A 21376-nucleotide genomic window follows, 5' to 3' on the forward strand; every position below is an offset into this window, starting at 1 on the left:
CATATTCAAGAATGAGGCGTATTTAATTGGGTACAACCAGCCACTGCTTTTTTTCCCCCAAGACTATGTTAAAATGTCATTGTATTCAACTGTTCACCCCAAATTATGGAGTATGAGCTAGCCATTTGCACTTTTTCCTTCGTAAAGTGGCTCTACCTACAAAATACTTTTTTTTAATAATACTGGCAATAGATTACCTATTTTCTTTACTTCAGACACAAAATTCAAGGTAAGCTGTTTTCCATCTCTTGACTCATTTGGATTTCTTCAACTTTTCTTCATGCTGCTTACATAGGAAACAAAACACTGATATTAAAAATACTTGTTTACATTTCAATTAGTTTGTTAATTGTGAAGATTAGCTCTTCCAAGAGGTACTGTTATTCTTGTCTCCTTCTTTAATATCCTTCATTACAGACACAAAGATCTAAGTCCATTTATTGGTCCTCTTCTGCATCTGAGTGGCTGAAATACAGCTGAACAGCTTTTCCAGCGTAATATCCTCCACCAATTTAGTGAGAAACTGTGCTATATGAATAAAGTCTATCTGTAGGAAAATATCTTCACATAATTGGAGGATTCCTAGCCCAGTGCTAAATAAAAGTTCCTCCTCATCTCTGCAGAATACATCCCAGACTGGACAGGCCAGATCAAGCAGAGTAGTGATTTGTGATAACTTTGTGAAGATGCAGCCTTTCAAGTATACGTCTGGTGTAAGACCGTAAGACTTGACATGAAAAAGCAGTTTGAAGAGATTGTCATCAAAGAGTTCTTTAAATGTTCCAAAATATTTCAACATCTTGCTGCAATCCACACAGAAAAAGACCAATTCATGAGATTTCCAAATGTGATGAAGAGGTATCTACCTCTTCCAAATTGAGAGTCAGCACTGCCGCAATGAAGGACATCCCTTGGACATAACCAACATCAGGTCTGTAATGTGAATATGCTCCTAAGACACTGTGTAAAGCATCACAATATGGGCTGTCCTACTGAAAGTTGTAGAGAGATAGAAATGCATAGGATATGTCCAGTGTAATTCCAGACTGGCAACTGGATCATCAACAGATACATCTTCTGTATCATAGAGACTGATATGCACAGAGAGAACTTGTTTCACCGAAGCTTTTCCACCATTCCTTTCCTCTGGGGAGGAATACTTCATAAAGTTCAGGAGTGATATTCACTTCACTTCCTACAGCTAGACTCCAAACTTTACCGTGAACACTAGGGGGCAATCCCTGCGCCTCAAGTCTCCAACCTTTCTCCTACTATGCATTACTTCCCAATTGGGCAGTATTTCACTGGTCCAAATTACCATTGCATTTGCCATATTTTCTTCTTGCTTAATTTTTTTTTTAATGCATTGCTTTAATTTCTCAATTTTGAGACTCAGCTTGAATGTCTAATGTTCTTGTCAGTAAGGTGAAGCTTCTTCCACAGATTTGACAGGAAGATTTCCCCGGAGTAGGCAAAGATTTCTCAAACAGGACACAAAAAGCAATCATCAATCATTTGATGGCCCATACTCAAGAATCAGAACAGTGCTACGAAGTGGCTAAAATTCAAAATTCTTACGTCTTGAAGATTGAAGCAGTGGTTTATAGGTCCTCCCTGTTCATGCATCATATTTCTGCTGAATGATTTTTGGAAGTTTTCTGAAAATTCTCTTTGGGAGAGACTTTACGAAATAATTTCTGACCAGGAGCCCTATGAACAACTGATGTGAGCTCCTTTTGTCCTTTTTGGAAAAGGCTTCAGACAATCAGGAGCAGATGGAGAGGCGCTCTGGAAGGATGAGAGGGGATTGAATCCAATGAGTCCTGTCTGCCCCAAGTCCATGGTCTTTGGTGTCTACAGCCTCCAGGCAGCTGCTTTGCAGAGGACAGGCTACTCATGCCAGCAGTGACCTCATTGCCAGGCCCCTCCATGTGGATATGATGGTGATGGCTAGGGAGGAGGCTCCCTGCCGAACTGGAGAAGGTGTTTCTGGTGCCTGACAACTTTTAGGGAACTTAGGTTGACTTTATGGAGACAGTGTTGACAAAGCCCTCCAGGTACTTGGCTTACAGGGTCCAGTCTGAGAGCTGGCAAGCGAGGTCACTTCCACGGCAGGCCAGAATCCTGGAGATGCTTTGAGAACTTTGAGAAGAGAGGAAATCACCCAAAATGTAGAGGACTGCAGATGAAATCTTGTGGATAGAGTTTCTTGGACTTGGTTTTCTGGCCTTAGGACAGCAAATAATAGAGGCTTTTAGAAGTCCAACCTGAGATTCCTTATGGAAACCTCCAGCAGAGCAAACTTAAAGAAGGCCGTTACGGTAAATTAACATTCTTGCTGCACCTATATAAATAATCAGGCCAAATCAAATGAGGCCAGACTCATTTTGGGATCAAGAATCTTTGAGATTCTTTTGATCAAAAGTGGGGAGAAGGTAGGGAGAAATTTGTGCTTAAATGGAAAATTGTGTGTTGTCATTCTAAAGCACACCTGAGTTGTCTGATTCTGATCCTGTAAATTGTAGATAACTGACAGCAATGCTAAATCAGTCTTGTCCGTAGACATGCAAACAAATTCTGTCCAGAGGAGAAACAATCAAAAACCATTTTTGACTCTATTTGCACATTCCTTTCAATATTCCTGACCTATAACTGTGTCTGTTCTCCAGAATCTCCTTTGACCTCATTGTAACACTTCACTAGTTTCCTCATGAATGAGTTAAATAAAATCTTAAACACACGTTCATTCCTATATCTGTATGAAAGTCATGATGTTACCTACTTTTGAAAATTATCATTTAACGCCTACTTGGAACTGAGCCAACATTTAATGGCTCATTAAAACAGGGACAGTCCTGAGCAGCCCAGGATGAGATGGTCACCCCGGTCCCACTGGACACCAAGCACCTATCAAAAACTGTTCCTTTTTCTCTATGTGAGCAGCAGCATGTGAACATCAACTTTCTATGCACCCTAGAAAGCAGGACAAGACTAAACAGCCCCAGGGTGGGGTTACACTTATACTTTCCGCAGTCCAAGATAGTATTGATTAAAATCACCAACATTGTCAATCGATTTTCAATACCCAAGACAGTAGTGCTTGGTCTTGTTCACAAGAGGATACACACTTGTGAAGACATAATGGTAGTGTGCCCTCTCCCCAGACTGTGAAACAAGGTGTAGGTTAATTGCATGTTTATGACCACTCTCCAACAAGAGAGCTTCCCAGGGGTTCCAGAGGCAATGGGGTGAATGGCATACCCAAAAAAAAGACCTGAAGCAGAAGATATCCCTTCTTAGTTATTTCTCTTCTTTTTTGTAACTGTGCCACCCAAATGAACAATATACTGGAAACTCGATGCTGGCCACTTGCTGAGATCTGACCAAAGTTCCGTTGTAATGTTGTGTAAAGGTGATTTGTTTCACAGCATTGTGGTCTCCTACAGCCATAGGGGGTTGGGGAGAACAACTGTTGAGTGCAGAGGCAACCCTGGTTCCTTTGATCATGACAAAGCCATCCAGGAAGCAGTGCCTGACAAGACCCTCCCTCCTTGGCAGGCATGGCATGTTAGATAACTTGTCAACTATGAGCCAATTAGTACAATCTTTGGATGAAGAGGAGCAGCAATAAGAGGAGGTGACAGAGGCAGCTGTTCTTCTGGTGAAAATTAAAGCTGATGCAGAGCCATCAGGATAGACAGCAGCATAACTCACTGAAGGAGGTCAATGTCTTACATTTATTCTCTTCTGTTCAGGGCCATCTTGCTGAGACCTGGCTCAGAACCCACGTAACATTGACTCAGAGCCATGTTAAAAGATGTGATCAGGGGCCGGCCTGCTGTCATAGCAGTTAAGTGCGCGCACTCTGCTTTGGTGGCCTGGGGTTCGCGGGTTCAGATCCCAGGCGCACACCGGTGCACCACTTGTCAAGCCGTGCTGTGGCGGCATTCCATATAAAGTAGAGGAAGATGGGCACGGATGTTAGCTCAGGGCCAATCTTCCTCAGAAAAAAGGGGAAGATTGGCGTCGGATGTTAGCCCAAGGCTAATCTTCCTCACACACACACAAAAAAAAACGATGTGAGCAGCACCCCCTTATTCACCAGAAAGACCTTGACTTCTGGCAGCTTCAAGGAAGATTAAAGAATCCATAAAGTGGCTGTTTAAGGTTATGTCCTATATGCCCAACAGCTTCCCACCCTAGGTCACATGCTAGCCACCCCTTACCCCTCACCCCGAACAATTAAAGTCCACAGGATGTGTTTCGGTTCATTACCTGACCAGAAAAATATTTTATTCTCTGTTTACCCCCATTCTTTCTAACTATCCCTGTTAACTTTGAGAACACTCTGCTACCAGCTTCAAATTACTCTGACATGTTTGAAATGTTCCTACACCCAGCTCTACTGCCATCCACACCACAAGAACAATGATTGACCCCTCTCCAACCCACCAGAGCTGAACGTAATATTCAGGACTCATTCACTTCAGGGTTTTATTCAGCAATCTCTGGATAGCCCTTTTGGCCATCTTCTGGGATGTTAAACAGAAACAGAATTCATGGAAACATTCAGTAGCCCAATATGATCCATAAGCCTTTTCCAGTGCTTAATGCTTTCCAGAAATATCTCTAGCTCTAGACATCATTCTTTGGGGCCCCAGGTACCACTGAGCTTTCCCTAAGTGTTTCAGTACTTTGCCGTCTCAGGAGCGCTCTCTGTTCTCTCCCCTGGATCCTGGCTGAGTTGGACAGTCTAGCAAACTGTGCACAATGGCCAGTGACTTGGCTGCCATGACAGGCTGTACGGGTGGCCTTGACACAACGACGATGGTTATGAGAGGCACGACTCTCGAGCGGGCAGGAGGCTCTGTGTTAAACTCCTCCTTGTTACTTATTGACCAGCCTGGTCAGCAGACACTAGCCTTAATGCCCTTTTCTACATCACTGAGGCCCCTTTTAACTTCCTGCTGTGATGGTGACACGTATCTTCACCACACAATGTCTCTTTCCACTTTCCGTGTAATCACACCTAAATCACAGTCAGAAATAATATTTAAAAATAATTTTTAAAATACGTCTGAAAAATGCACACACATGAACATACTCTTGTTGTTTTGTATCTCGCCCTAAAAATCACTTCTTGCAAATAATCTTACATATTTTTGCTCACTTTTATTTCACTTTGCTGGTGGCTCTGGTATTGTTTGTTTACTGGTGTCTTTTTGTTGGCACATCCCAGAACCCTGTCGCATTATAACAAAAGCACAGATAGATGTCCCCATAATGGGTACTAGTATTTCTGAAAAGAAAAAGAACAAAATTTCCCCCAATCCTTATGAGACTACTTCCACACATAACTGGGTTTGTTTGGGTTTTTTTTGTTTTTTACGTAATATCATTGGTGGGACAAAAGGGTTACCTTAAATTGACTTTCCATCTTTTTCCATCATGCACCGTAGGCACAGGCATAGGTTATAGAGTCTTCACAACTGAAATAGCTGGTTCTGTATTACTGGAGGCCAGATTGAGTAAGGGGTTCATTTTGACTGACAGTAAAAACTGTTCAATTAATCCTTCAACACAGTCTCTTAAATTGAGTGCTGTGGAGAAAGAGCCATAAGGTGAGGTTTATTACTAGCTAACAAAAAATAAATCCAACTCTTTGTCTACCAAACAACTTATCTGAATTACAACTTGTCTCATTCTAGTGTTTTTATGAATTCTAGGCAATGTCTTCTCTCTGACTCAAGGATAAGTAAAACTTAGAGCTCCTCCATCTCACCCTTCATCGTATGCCAGAAGAATATTGTTCCCCCAATTCTTAGTTATAGATATCCAAGTCAGGAACAGTCGGGGTAAGGCTCACACCAAGGATCAATCCACCATGAGGTTTCACCACCTCAGCACTACTGACGTTTTGGAGAGGCTAATCCTTTGTTGTGGGAGCGTCCTGTGCACCGGGAGATGTTTGGCAACATCCCTGACCTTTACCTACTAGAAGCCAGTGGTGACACTCAGAAATGCCTCCAGACATTGCCGAATGTCCCCTGGGGGGGCAAAATCGCCTCTGGTTGAGAACCACTGGCCTAGACTAAGGACTGTGATTGAGCTAGCTTGGGTAGAACGCTTAGTCCTGGCCCGTCAGCTGTGACCAAGGGACAGGGATCAGCATTTAGAATATAACTCTGCTGGATATACGTGGCTGCTCCTTTAAGGAGCGCTGGACAATCCATCCACTAAGCGTCCACTACATTGCAGAGATTCCCTCTAGGTTTTGGCTTTTGTAGCTTTGCTCTTTGTTGATGGTAATAAGCTCTTTAATTTATTATTATATTTTTTACTTTTGTCTGTAGGTGTTGAGATTTCTTGTCTTGTTTTGGTAGCTTTTCTTCTATTTTCAAGTATTTCTATTATCCTTACAGTTTTAGTATTCTCCCACCTTCAAATAAGCCTTAAGTTGGTTTTTTGTTTAACCTAGACCAGAACTCCATTTCTCCTATTCAATTCCCTCTCGTTAGTATAACCTGAAAACTACTAGGGAGAAGTATGAGTCTTATTGTGTCTGTCCTCTAGAGAAGGAAAAAAAGGAGGGGATGCTCATAACCAAATATCCTATGCTCATTTGCTTATATACGCTGGCAGTCCTGGGCTGTATTAGTGGCTAACAGCAAAAGCTTAAAGGAACACACCCCACCCCACTATCATAAGGTTTAGTATGTGTAACAGTCTGGCTGGGCAATATGCTTGAAAGTCAAAGAACCATGAGTCCGGTTGAGGTATTCTGTCAAGTCCCCCAACCCACTGACCTAGAGCAAAGATCAAGATCCCAGCCCTTCACTTGAGAGAAAGATTGCACTGAGTTTTTGGTAAGACAGAAGAGAAATCTTGTAACATAGGACCTTCCTTTTGCAATAAGAATGCTTGAAAGTGCTGGGTTTCCAGAGGCATGGTGAGAGCAAGGGCAGCTGAGTCCAACTCTACAGCAGAGTATTGGGGCACTGGCAAAGGTAGAGGGGAAGAGAGCTTGAGGAGCAGAGATTCCTAGTGGCAGAGCAAAGAGCTTCCAGGAAAGTAAGCAGAGCATCTCATGTGGTGGTGACAGGATAAGAGCAGTCATCCAGAGTTATGTGCGGATAAGAACTTGTGTCCATCAAAGTGCAGGAACTTGCATCTACTTTGCCCTAATAGAAAACACTTCACAGGCATCAATCCCCAATATAGATGGAAGCACAAACACCTACCAGCAAACAGGCAGCTACGAGAAAGGGTTGATAACCTCAGTCTATTTTGAATGGACTGTGCATTAATGTATTTCCATCACTGATTGGTGATATGGGGAGAAAAAGATGCTCAGGAGGTAGTTTTTATGGTTCAGAGAGGAAGCATCATTCCCATTTCTCTTACCTAAGGCATGCTTTTGGAAGGAGCTAATTGGCACTGGGGTAAGAGGAGAAGGAAGCTAAGTTAATAATTACATACAAGAGCCCACTATTACATGAAACTAGAGTTTTTATGACTTCTAAGTATACATGTAGCATTGTGAAGGACTGAAAGATAAATTCAGTATATCTCTGCCCTCCAGAAGTTTACAGCATAGTGGGGAAGGAAACATTATATATTATATAATTACATTGTTATACAGAATATAACAAATATACAAGAATGTTACTTTGGCTAAGAAAAACAGAAGGTCACAGTTTTCGAGAAAATCAAGAATAGTGTTTCGACCAACTGAATATATCAAATAGATTCGAGTAGGGACATTTAAGAGATGATTTCAGGAGCCCATATGAGAGGCAACGAGATTCGAAACAAGGATAGTGGCAATGAAACAGAAATGAGGGAATAGATTTGTGAAACGTTGCATATCTAGCTTCTTCAAGATTTGTTGACTAATTGTGTATGGGAGATGATTGGGAGGGAGGAGACAAAATGTTTGAGCAGCGACAATTGGGAAAATGAAGGTAGAGTTAACAGAAGTAAAGGGGAAATGAGGTGGAAGATGGAAAGCTTACTTTTTGAGATGCTGCTTTAAATACAGCAAACTGAGTATACAAAACGGTGGACTTATACAGGGTGTGGCTTATTTTTCCCCAGTGAAGACTCTTGTCTTTTGATTCTATCTGTTCACAGTTACAACCCTGGTTTGTAGAGACTGTGCAGCATAAGTATTTATGCCTTGAAAGGCAGTGCTTAGGATCCATGCCATCACCACCCACCTCCCCCCGTCACCTCTTTATTTAGCCTTAGCCTATGAGTAACTCAGATGGCTGCAGTTTAATTTTCCTCTCTGTGCTGATGTGATTGAGATGAGCCCGCTCAGCTGGAATGTAGGAGTACTCTATTATTAAAGCTCTGTCAAGGGAGGAATGACTGCCTGCACAGACTCGGGCTCTAACCAAAGATGATCTATCTTCTGCAGTTTCTTAGCTTCTCAGCACAATCTGAAAGTACCTGACTTGGATGCTGCAAAAATAAATACACAGTCTCAAGACACCGTTCTCGATCAATCAAATGAGCACTCTTACTGAATTGAGTCTCTTCAACTCTTCTCTGAATTCTCCACATGTCAGCATAGAGTTGCCTCAATCTACTTCACACACACAAATTTCATTCTCATTTCTGACGGCTTTTATTTACTTGAACCTATATTTTATTGTGGTTTAATATTTTTTAATATTTACTCTTTCCTGTTTACAAAAGTTATGTGTACCCATTGCAAAAATAAGTTGATTTGGGGGCCTGCCCGGTGGCGCAAGCATTTAAGTGCGCGCACTCCGCTGCGGTGGCCTGGGGTTCGCCGGTTCGGATCCCGGGCGCGCACCAACGCACTGCTTGGCAGGCCATGCTGTGGCGGCATCCCATGTAAAGCGGAGGAAGATGGGCACGGATGTTAGCCCAGGGCCAGTCTTCCTCAGCAAAAAAGAGAGGAGGATTGGCAAATGTTAGCACAGGGCTGATCTCCTCACCAAAAAAAAAAAAAAAAAAAACTTGATTTGGAAACTAAGAAAAAAGTATAAAGAAGAAAATATATGACCTGTCCTCTTATCACTGTTAACATTTTGGTCTGGTCTTTTTCCTCTTATACACATTTTAATTTTAAAACATAGCTGGAATCCTACTGTGTAAATGATTTGATTTCCCAATATTTTTAATGGCTATATTTTGAGAAATTTTTCATATCATTAAAATTATTTTAAATCATTTTTGATAGCTGCATGAAATTTCATTATTGTGGATGTTGTATTTTTCTTTGTGGTGGTATCTCCTATGCTGATTGCTTAACTCCTTTTAATAAAATTTTCCTGGGCTATGCATATTTCTATAGCCACAAGGGAAGAATAAAAGCCATAATTTATATAAAGAAAAAATTACAAAATTCTTAATTCAAGATTTCTGCTTATACTTCTTTTGTGAAAGAGATATACAGTTTGGTTAAGAAATATACAATTTTCTTTTGACAATGATTATGTGAAGTATTTATATATGTTTAAAAGAAAGAAATAGAGAGGCCAGCCCAGTGGCACAAGCGGTTAGGTGCGCACGCTCCGCTGCGCCAGCCCAGGGTTTGCCAGTTCGGATCCCAGCGCACACCAACGCACTGCTTGGCAAGCCATGCTGTGGCAGCATCCCATGTAAAGTGGAGGAGTATGGGCACAGATGTGAGCCCAGGGCCAGTCTTCCTCAGCAAAAAAAGAGGAGGATTGGCAGATATTAGCACAGGGCTGATCTCCTCACAAAAAAAAAAGAAAGAAATAGAGAGCTATTTTACTTACAGTCTAAGGGCTTCTGACTTAGGCAGAGTTCTCCCTTTTTTATTAACAAAATTAGTACATATTCATAAGTGCAAATATTTGGAGAAGTATAGAAAATAAAAAAATATAAGTGGATATTTCCCCATCCTACTATCAAAAAGTAGTCTTCTATGGCATATATATTATACACTTTATATTCATATTTTTAATGGAATTACACAATTCATATTGTTCTACATTTGCTACGTTAACATTAACGACATCACATATTTATACTTTTTTCTTGCCTTATTACTATTCTGTATTAATTGTATGGAATGCTGTGTGAGAAACTAGTTGCTCTGACATCATGTTCCCCAGTGTTCCCATGGATGAGGTTATATTTTCATTCAATTTTCAGAGATATTTGTGTTATGCTCAGATGATTCTATCACCGTTTGGATCTCTATTCTGTAAAATCAATTTTAAGTTTCTTAAATTATAGGGGAGGAGGGAAATGATACACATTTATTACACTGTGCCCCATATTTGCTCTACCTGTGTATTTTTCATATAATATTATCACCTTGGAAAAAATCTTAAAGTAGGCAAGAGCAACATGAATGCAATTCTGCCTGTCTTTGATGAAACTCGGAAACACCTGAAAGCCCAAACCACAAAGAGGAAGTGCTGCCCATAGCAGTGAGGATGAAAGCAAGGATGATCAGACTAAATCTCGAAGACTCACACACAGCCAGCAGAACACACTTCTCTTAGGTGAACGGGCACATCCTGAAGGGCAGAAGCAAACAATTCAGTTTGTGGCAATGAGAATAGAGTTCATGGCCTGCTGGCAGGAGCTTCCTTAAAACTAGTTTCATTCTTCTAGGAGTAAAACTTGCAGAGCTGAGCAAGGAACTGAACAGACAACTATCTTGCAGCAAGTAATTTCAGGGAGCAAAAGAGCAACTCTGCATTGTTAACTGCTAAAGAAAAGAGGAAAACTCACACTGAAGATTCTGTGTCATAGGAGAGTTCCTGCTAGCCTGGATCATTGCCCTGGCTCATTAGCCATGTAATGAACCTCCTCCAAATAGAGTCCAGAGGAAACCATCTCTTTCAATGATAAGTAATAGCTTAAAAAATTGTACAGAATTTAAAGTTACCCTAAGGAAAAAAAAGAAAAAGAACTAGAAAAATAAATGGCAGATGAAAAACATTCATCAAAAAAAAAATGTTTCTACAGAGAAGATGAATATTGAGACCTAATCCTTCATCATGAATTTTAAAGACTTAATAGTTGAGCATAGAGAAACAAAACATGTGAAGACCTATGTGCTGTGGTTTGTAGGGTCCTCCATTAGTTTATAGGCTATCAATTAGAAACATTTACAAATTTAGAGGTTCTTAAATTGGGAATTATCTAAACCAATAATCAAGTGCAGTGCATAATTAGTGACATTAGGCCTGATTTTCTTCAACCAAAAAATTGAAATAATGATCCCTACTTCATAGAGCTGACATGAGAGTCCAATGTAAAAGCTTAGGACAGCACTTAGCATAGAGAGGGTCTTAATAAACGTAGCCTGTTTGTGACCCATTTTTGGAGAGTGCAATCTCAGGGAAGCAAGAGTAAGGGGAAAGGGAGAATTGAGACAAAAAAACAGAAAGAGGAAGGAAGGAAGTGAGGCAAAGAAGGAAAACAAACACATGTTGGTGCAATAAGACAGCTGGCTGCAGCTTCTCAAGAAAACATTGATTGAGGGGCCATATGGAACCACTTCATCTGGGAACAGTCCCCTTGGGCATTTGCTTGGTTGGACTTGAGTGCTAGAGCTGCTGCAGGTCCCTCCTACAGTGGCTGGTGCGATGGTGCCATGGAGCTCAAGCCAAAGCCTGGCCCTTGCCCCCAGATGGCCAGGACAACGGGCAGTGTTAGGAGATGAGACAAATGTAGCCACTCTCAAGGATTTGCCTCCTGAACCAGGAGGCAGAGCTAGTGGCCAAGGGCCTGAGGGCAGGGTGGGTAGGGCTATGTGGATCAGGGAAGGACATAAAGTGAGCACAGCGCATTTTTAATAAAAAATATTTCAGGTTAATTCTAAGTAATAGCCAAAGAACAAAGGAATAATATCTCAGAGCGAACAGAAAATTAGAATCAAATTAAGGGACCGAATATGTGAGGATGAATGTGATAAGGAAAAAATAAAATCATGCAGACTCCCCAGAGGAAGAAGATAAAGGGGAGACAGAGGAAGCAGGGCCGCATTATGACCTCCGGGGGCCCTGGGCACTTTTGCCCTTATGGGCTCCTTCCTCCATAAAAAAAACTTAAATTATATTTCACAACTGTATTGGTATAAAGACAAATATATTAATATTATATATTAAAACATTTACCTAAAGTTCATTTTTTCTTCTGATTAAAAAAAGATTAGAGGGGCCGGCCCGGTGGCGCAAGCGGTTAAGTGAGCGCGCTCCGCTGCGGCGGCCCGGGCTTCGCTGGTTCGGATCCCGGGCGCGCACCGACGCACTGCTTGGTAAGCCATGCTGTGGCGGCGTCCCATATAAAGTGGAGGAAGATAGGCACAGATGTTAGCCCAGGGCCGTCTTCCTCAGCAAAAAAAGAGGAGGATTGGCGGATGTTAGCTCAGGGCTGATCTCCTCACAAAAAAAAAAAAAAAAAAAAAAAAAAAAAAAAGATTAGAACATTGTCATGGGCCCAGAAAGGATTGTGGGCCCTAGGAACTGTCTCTACTGTGCCTCAGTCAGCCTTGAGAGGAAGCAACAGAGCTCCAGAGAACAACAAACAGGGTTCAGCTGGGAACCAGCTCCTTCAAGGCAGGTTCTTGTTCACCCTTGTGACCCTAGCACCTCACTGGAATAAACTCGTTTATTCTCCAAATATTCAGGGAACGCCTGCTCTGTGCCAGGCATCATGCTAGATTCTAGGGATACAAAGTTAAGTAAGATATGGCCTTTGCCTTCCATGTTGGTTCCAGGGCCAGTGGGGCTATATCTGTTGGGAATCTTTCAGCTGCAGGGGAAGTCAAGTATACTGAAAAAACTAAAATTGGGATTAAGCAAAGAGCATATTTATTAGCTCACATAAATGAAAATGTCTGTGGTAAGAACTGGTTTCCTGCCTGACTGAATTTAGGGATCAAGTGATCATAACAAAACAACAATGAACATTAAGCTCTCCTGTGCCTGGCACAATTCTGAGCATTTGACATGGAACCACTCATGTAACTCACAACAAACCTACAACGCAGGCAGTACGATTAGCTCCATTTTGCCCAGAAGAAAAGCACAATACTCAACTTCTCTCTGTTTCTCGGCTCTGCCTTCCAGCGTGTGGGGTTTCTTCTCAAGTCCTCACAGTGGCCCTGAAGTTATTAGAGTTATTTATGAGAGGAAAACTCACAGGAGTTATTAATAAAGAATCTGCAGGACTTGGTGACTCATTGGATGTAGGGATGGGGTGGGGGGGGTGGGGTGAAGGATCAGGTGTTAGTTGTAACACTTTCTAAGGTGAATAACAAGACAATCTTGACTCTTGAGGAAGACGAGTTATGGATATGTTGGATTTAGTGCATTAATAGGATACTCAGATGAGTGTGTATTTTTTATCTCCTCAGGAGACTTCCTCTGAAATTACTACCACTCCTGCTGGGTTAGAGGCCCCATTTGTGTGTTCCTATAACAGCTTATATTTCTCTTATCACAGCACTTATTTAAAACTTTCTTACGATTGCCAGTTTAATGGAAGTTCCATAAAGGCAGCGTCCCTGTCTGTGTAATGCACCATCCATCTCCATCACGTAGGACAACAAACGTCAAATGAATGAATGAGTAAATGAAAAATTTTATTTAATCTTCATAACAGACCTGGAAAAAGAGAATTAGCCCTCACCAGCAATGAAGTTCAGATGTCTTTGCTTATGAAGGCCATCATTTTTCCACACACTTTGCCTCCTCCCTATTTAAAACGGATATGGGTAAACTAAAACAATTTACAGAAGAATGGCCAAGATTTGAAGGAACATAACACAAGGAATGGCTGAATAAACCAGCCATGTTTGGCCTGAGGAAGAGATTGTGGGAGAAGTCCTAGATGGGTCAGTCCTAGGTACCCAGCCAGAGTTAGATTCCAAGGACACACACATCAAAAATAAAGGGATTTTGTTGTACAGATGTTGCTGAAGGGAGGCCACCTGCCACATGTTGGAAACCACAAAGACAGGTTTTTGTTTCTTTTTTTCTAATATTCTTTTTTTTTTCCTTTTTTTACTGCAGTAACATTGGTTTATAACATTGTATAAACTTCAAGTGTACATCATTATACTTCTATTTCTGCATAGATTACATCATGTTCTCATGTTCACCACACAAATACTAATTACAATCCATCACCACACACATGTGCCTAATCATCCTTTTCATCCTCCCCCACCGCCCCCCTTCCCCTCTGGTAACCACCAATCCAATCTCTTTCTCTATGTGTTTGTTTGTTGTTGTTGTTATCTACTACTTATGAGTGAGATCGTATGGTATTTGACCTTCTCCCTCTGACTTATTTCACTTAGCATAATACCCTCAGTGTCCATCCATGTTGTCACAAATGGCTGGATTTCATCGTTTCTTATGGCTGAATAGTATTCCATTGTGTATATATACCACATCTTCTTCATCCATTCATCCCTTGACGGGCACTTAGGTTGCTTCCAAGTCATGGCTATTGTGAATAATGCTGCAATGAACACAGGGGTGCATGTATCTTTACACATTGGTGTTTTCATATTCTTTGGATAAACACCCAGCAGTGGAATAGCTGGATCATATGGTAGTTCTATCCTTAATTTTTTGAGGAATCTCCATACTGTTTTCCATAGTGGACAAAGACGGGTTTTGATCTCAGTGTAAAGAAAAGTTTCCTATCAGTCAAAGTTGTCCAAAAATAGAGTTGCCTGACGAGTTCCTCGTCACTGGACTTTTTCAACTATAGGCCAGCTACAGATAGGCAGCAAGATGGTAAAGGACGTTTAAGTGTTGGAAATGCAGGTGGATTAGATGGCTTTTGAGTTTCCTCCAATGCTGATGTTATATGATTCAATTCTCAATAATGGAAAGTCAAAAGGATCTCCAGTACTTAAACAAGGGAAGAAATTTCCTACCAGGAATGTAAATTTTCTTACCCACGTAGGAGGAATATCACAGCAGAAAATGGGCCTACAGGTTGGATAATCCTGCCCATTATCTTCATCCTGTTTCCACTGCTTTATTTTCTTACAATTTAAAATCTTATTTTGGCTTCCCATGTAGATTTTGTGGCAGGATGGAAAATGTTCTGACTAGCTAGCTAGATTGTTCTAGTTCGCTTAGCAGTTAGACTTCTCGGGGAAATTAATGAATACAGCACTCAAGTTAATCAGTGTTTTCTGAGTTTGCTTATTGCAGATCAATCCGTCTCAGCCTAATCATGCTGGAACGCATAATAAATTTGTGCTTCTGGTCTGAAGAATTGAGAACCAAACTCTGAATTTTGGTAATCCACCAGCGTGCCTCCCCCTACTTAAAGTAGATACCTCAATGCCACATATGCCAGATGACAAGCTGGTATCCTGTGTGTCTCCACTCCCTTTAGTTTATAATAATGTCTATTAATAACGATAGCAGTGACGATGGAGAATGTAATGTAACAAAGAGAACTATTAAGAAATTAAGTTACTTTTAACTTGATTTTTATTATTTGCTGCTGTAGAAGCATCAGGAAGAAATAAAAAGTGACACCCCACCCCCACCCCTCATCCTGTCTCAAAGTTAGCCAAACCTTCAGGTTCCTAGGGGTCAGGTTCTCCGAGACTTCATGTGCTTCCCAATGAGCTATCAAGATGTTTTATGTGAGAAATGTGCATTTGGGCTCTTAATTTTGTGTATACATTGAAAAGGGGGAACTGGGTGGATTTCCAAGGACTTGGGGAAAAGAAACAAGAATTTATTTTCCTTGGCGATAGAGAACTGAGCCTGCTCAGACCAGCCCTCTATGATGGCAGAACCTTGAAAGGGGTGGCTGCCGGGAAGCTGATACGGTGTGCTCACAAAGACCTGGAAGCCTGCAGGAGGAGCCCTGAATTTCTCCAGAGGAAATGGAGCTACTACGGAGCTGCCCTGCATGGAAGAATCCCTGGTTCAGAGCACTAGAGCTGGATAGGCAGACCTCCGAGTCCTCAGAGGAGGCGTCAACCAGGACACCGGTACCCCAACAGCGGCACCATGTGGTGATAAGGGGCAATAGCAGCAGAGACATCCAATCTGAGAGACACAGAGATGGGTAAACCTCCTGGAAAAAGTGTACAATCTAAAGAAGAGGAGGAGCCCTATAGTGACTGATAATAGACTTCCCACCAATCATGGCAGGTGGGGGCTTGGGCTCTTCTAACTGAATCCATGAAAATCGTTTTAAAAGTCACCGTTGAACTCTGGTCCCATTTTAAATCCCCAATGTCATCATCTAAAGTACTCCTCCCCGCCTCCCCAGTCATTATCTGTATCCTTTCTCTTTTCTTTTCTTCAGGTCCCATAACCAGAATGCCCTTCTAGTTCATATGTTTACTTGTTTTTATCTGGCTTACAAGCTCATTTGTTTATTGCCTGTCTCCCCCTACGAGAATTTGACTCCATGAAGGCAGGGATCTTGTCTTTCTTGTGTGCCACTGTATCCCCAGCTCTTAAAAATGGTGCCTGGCAGACGCTCGGAGTCCAGTAAATATTTGTTGAATGAATAGACGAATGAATTATATACCTGAAATTATGTTCCAGGCACTGTGCCAGGCACTTGTGTCATTTAATCCTCACGAGAGCTCGATAGGGGCGATCATTATTGCATTTTACAGATGAAGAAACGGGGAAGCCAAACTGTTAACCGCTGAGCTCTGCTGCCCCTCACCTTTCCTGTTTTCCATCCCACAATGTACCTTTTCTAAGAACACTTCCTTAAACAGCCCCCATGTTTCCTGCTTCAGGTTAGGTTTTATCCCTTCCCTCTTTCCTCTCAAAATAACCTCTGTATAACTATCCTTGCATTTATATCATTCATTACGTATTTCTACCTCCCTAAACTCTGAGGCATCAGAAGGGATTTTCATCTTGGTGTTCATAAGACCTAGCATAGGGCCTGGAACACAGAAGGTACCAAAAAATATTTTTATACGACAATGACTGAATGAATGAGTGGATGACCATGCTCCCATCCCTAGGCAACCCCCCTCCACTTCTCACTTCTGTGATGCTCTTGCTTCAGGAGGGCCTACTGTGCACCAGTCATAGTATTTGGTATGGGAAATACAGAAACGAATAAAACTGCCCCTACTGCAAAGGAGCCACAGTCTAGTGGAGTGGGAGGAGAGGGGAAAAATTGCAAACAATCACGATTAATGCACTGAGGTGTGCAGGTGGTAATTTGGGGGCAAGGAAGAGAAGCGTCTGGTCCAGAAACAGGGTACCTTGCTGAGTTTTGCAGGACAGTAGAGATGAGAAAGAGAGCACATAGTCCAGGGTGATTCAATAGTAGAATGAGGGGAAGTGGCAAGAGGTGACACTACAAAAATGGGCAGGGACCAGATCACAAAGGGCCTTGAAAGTAACATTCAAGAGCTTGGACTTTATTCTAAAGGTGATGGAGAGCCATTGGCCATTGAAGCGTCTGGATCAGGAGGGTGATATGATCAGATTGGCAGTTCAAATAATAATCCAGTGAAAGATAAGGTCTGAAATAGAGCAGTGGCCATGGGTATTAAGAAAAGTGGACAGATTGCAGAGGGCAAAGCAACAGGATAACTGTTTCCTTGTGGTAGGGGAGCGACAGAGAGGGAGGAGCCAATGAGGACTCCCAGAGGTCTGTGTGGATGATGGTGCCATTCATTGGTAAAGAAAACACAAGAGGGGGAGCAATTTTGAATGATACATAGGAAGTGCTCAATAAATAGCCATTGAATTGAAATTGAACTTAATTAAAAGGTAGAAGATAGATTGCTTCTTTTGGACACATTGAGTTTGAAGTACTTTTCAACTGCAGCTCAAGACAGTGATCTGGGGTGTATGTGGCTGGTAGGAGAGACTTGGGAGTGAATGTCAACAGAGGAGTACCCAGAATGAGAAGAGGGCTGGGAACAGAATTCTGGAAAACCCAACTTTTAAGAGGTGGTAGAGGAAGAAGAGACTACGAGGACAATCGCTAGTTGACATGTATTGAGCACCTACAGCAAGGGACTGTACTGGATGCTTCCCCATGAGGAAAGTGCTTAAGGAGCAAGTGGCCAGCAGGATATTTCTATGCGCCAGTGGAGTACAGCCCAGGATTCAGTGGAGACTGGAGAAATCAGACAATGGTCTGTTTGGAATTGAAGCCACATTCCAGGTTCTACCGTCTGTCTTATTCCTTGCACAGCCTTCTCTCCCAACCCCTTCACATAGAATCTGGATTAGGTGACATTCCTTTTATTGATGGTGAGTGCAAACAGGTGTGCGTGAATGCTCCTCTTTTAGAGGACACAAGGTGCTAGGCTGAAGGGGCCAGGAAGGGAGAGCCCAGAGCTGGGCTGTGGATGCAGGATTCACTCCTTATTTGGGCGTGAATGCTGCATTTTGAGAGGAAGATTTATTTTGGGACTAGGCTTAGGCACAGGGGACGCCGGCAGCACCAGCCATCAGGCCGCACTCTCTATTTGGAGCACAGCTGCTTCAGCAGCCTCGGGTCTCCCGGGATCTTCCTCGGCGTCCTGCGGAGGTTCTGGCTCCTGCTTGGACTCCAGTGCAGGCTGGGCTTCGGGCTGGCCACCAGCGCTCCGGCCAGGCCCAAGGCGAGGTGGCTTGACAGGCGTGGGCGTTGGCGCTGCAGGGCCTTTGCGGCCCGAAAGAGCCCTTCGCAGGCTCTGTACCTTCTGCAACCCGGTGCGCCGCAGACGCTGCGCCCTGGACTCCACCGGCTCCTCGTCGGAGCTCTCCCCAACTTCGGCCTCCAGCAGCTCTGGGCTGGGCTCGGACTGGTCCTCCGGTCCTAAGGGCTCCGGTGCCTTCTGGAAGGCGCTGGCTGGGATTTCAGCCTCTTCCTGCATGTGATGGACACAGCACTGACCTGGGCAGCCCCCTACCCCGCACCAGCCTGCGCCTCATTCCTCAATTACACCAGGGGAACCCGCCCCACCCTTAGCCTCGGCAGCCTGAGTGGGAAAGAAAAGGCAGGCTCAGGAGAGTGGGGGGCGGGGGGGGGGAGCGAGGGAGGGAGAGCTAGGGGTGAACTGCAGAAGTTCGTAAAGTAGGTGGGACCCAGCTAGGGGCGTGAGACAGGATAGCGGCCGCCAGGGCAAGGACTGGAGGATGCACGTCCACCGCCGTTATTTCCCTCCGGGGATGGGCTGGGACTTGGAGCCAATTCTGTGGACGTGGCCTGAGCTAGAGCTGAGCGGCCTTTGATTGGCCAGGCTGGGTTCAGGCGTGTGAGGGAGGGATGCGGCAGGGTTGTGGGAAGTGGGTGCGGCTCTCTGGAAATCAGTTCCATGCTGCGGGAGGAGGGTAGGGTCAGGAATGTGGGTGTAGTAGGCGGATGGGAGAGGGGAGCCCCCGATGGTGGCTCAGAGCAGGGAAAGGCCCCGGACTGGGGGACGCCTGAGGTCACTGACCTTGAAGAGCAGGACGTGGAGCTTCCCGCGCGCCACCAGCAGCCCGTGGTTGGCCTCCAGCCGCTGCACCTGGGCCGCACGGCGCACAGCGCGCTCCTGGGCGGCGTCAGCGTGCGAGCCCACGCGCTCCGCCTTGGCCAGCAGCTGTGTCAGCGTGTTGCTCGTGGTGTCGTGGCTGCGACTCAGCGCGCCCAGGCCGCTCTGGATGCGGCGCACGGAGCCCGCCAGGCCGCCCTGCCTCCGAGCCAGGCCCCCCTGCCGCTCCTGCAGCGCCTCCAGCATGGTGGCCAGCTTCTCTAGCAGGGTCACCACCGTCACGGCGTGCACGGGGCCCCCTGCCGGCGCTCCGGCCACAGGCCCGGGCTCCAGCGCGCTCTCCCCCATGATCCCCGACCGCCCAGCCTGCTCTCCCCGCGGCCGCTGGCTGCGCTCTGGGCTGGGGCCGCCTTTCCCCGGCTCCTCCCCAGCCCCAGCCGTGACTCAGGCAGGCGGAGTTGGCCTCTTCGGGAGGCCGGAGGGAGGGCGGGGGACGGGATGTGGGAGGCGAGGTCCTTTGGAAGTGCCCCCCCTGCTGCTGCCCCGCCCCAAGGACCCGCGGGGAGGCAGGTTGGCCCAGAGCCCGCCCCACCCCACCCCGCAAACTCTCTGACTGAATTTGAGTGCCCCTCCTCTGCTCCAGTTCCCTGGTGTGCCTCTTTCTGGAACATACTCTCCCCACTGCAAAGAGCAAGCCATGGAAATTTTTGTGGTATGCATCGAGTGGGCAGAGAAACTATGTGAGCGCGGCAAAGGGATAACCAGTGGGGCCCCTGCAGCCGCCTGCCCTGGCCCTCCCACGCCTCTGAGGATTGTATGTGCGCCGCAGGCTGGGCGCCGTAGACAGAGGCTCTCCGACGTTCCGCTACAGACGTGACTGCCTAAGCCTGAGGCCTCGCTTTCTGGCGGGCAGTCTGCGCAAAGTGGGCCGGCAGGCGGGGCATCCTCTAGTATTTGCCTAATAGTCATCGCCTGGTGTAGCCGCAGGCCTCATTTCTTGCGTCTCTAGTTCTTACTCTTGGATAGCACCACCCTGTTTTCTTTCTTCTTGTTCTCTTCCCTCCCTTTCTTTGGGCTTCATGGGTGAAGCCCAGCAGCATCTAGCCCCTGTACCCCAAGTTTGAAGGGCAGGCAAGACACCTCTTCTTTTGAAACCCTTAAAAGAGTTAGAGTAGGAGCTGCTATGTCTTAGTTTTCATGGAGGTTAGTTGTGGCTCCTGCCTGATTTTTAAATATTTTCTGTGGAAACAGGTGAGAATATCTTCTGTGAGTGAAGATTTGAAACTGCTGCCGTAAAGGGGGAGGGAGTGAGCATGGAGACTCCAGTTAATGATGTGGATCATGAATTTGTAATGTCATCCATTTGGAAAATCCCGTGTCTTGTCTTTAGCAATACTTGGTAAACTGATTGTAGGGTCAGAAGTCCAAGCAATCCATTGATCCTGATGATCGCTCTCCTTCTTCCTCTCCTCACCCAGTCTTTGAGGGCCACTCTATAACACCTGTGGAAGGAACTCAATCACTCAGGGGGTAGTTACATGGGCTTGAAAGGACCCAAGTTCTGATGTACACAGAAGTACAGCAGAGGACAGCTAACCATTGCCAGAAATCTGGTGATGCTAAGTTGATGACTGACTTCTACAAATAAAAGGTCATGGAGCCTGACCCCTCTGCCTAACACAAAAGAAAATGGACTCCCTTGGGATCCTGATGGGAATCTCCATCTCTTCCAGTGGATCTATATTTGCTCTGAGAGACCCATCAGGATGTGCCAGTTAAAATGCTTTCAAACTGAGAGAAGAGAAAACCCAATGCAAACAGTTCTTAGAAATGGGAAATCCCGTACAAACAATTGGAAAAGACCCTTGTAGAGTGATGATTTAGTGTGGATCAGTCACAGCTCCAAATCTGGTTCTCTACAGTTCT

At 44.5% G+C, this 21376-nt stretch overlaps 1 protein-coding gene and 1 pseudogene across 1 annotated transcript; both read right to left on the reverse strand.

Annotated features, from left to right (window-relative positions):
• Positions 1–358: 358 nt before the first annotated feature.
• Positions 359–16615, reverse strand: LOC131409129 (TBC1 domain family member 12-like; annotated as a pseudogene).
• CAVIN3 (caveolae associated protein 3) lies at positions 15544–19917 on the reverse strand. The gene is made up of 2 exons (XM_058545834.1): positions 19415–19917; positions 15544–18844 (listed from the first exon to the last, which is right to left on the reverse strand). The coding sequence occupies exons 1-2, from the start codon at positions 19796–19798 to the stop codon at positions 18443–18445; spliced, it is 786 nt and encodes a 261-aa protein (XP_058401817.1). The 5' UTR covers positions 19799–19917; the 3' UTR covers positions 15544–18442.
• Positions 19918–21376: the final 1459 nt, after the last annotated feature.

The sequence above is a fragment of the Diceros bicornis genome, chromosome 7 (assembly GCF_020826845.1).
Source record: "Diceros bicornis minor isolate mBicDic1 chromosome 7, mDicBic1.mat.cur, whole genome shotgun sequence".
Taxonomy (NCBI): Eukaryota; Metazoa; Chordata; class Mammalia; order Perissodactyla; family Rhinocerotidae; genus Diceros; species Diceros bicornis.

What these genes read in the sequence shown, in the direction of transcription:
- CAVIN3 (XM_058545834.1), bottom strand. Translation starts at nt 19,798, where the DNA reads ATGGGGGAGAGCGCGCTGGAGCCCGGGCCTGTGGCCGGAGCGCCGGCA. An exon ending in TCCACGTCCTGCTCTTCAAG is followed by an intron (nt 18,845 to 19,414) that starts GTCAGTGACCTC and finishes CATCACATGCAG; the next exon opens with GAAGAGGCTGAAATCCCAGC.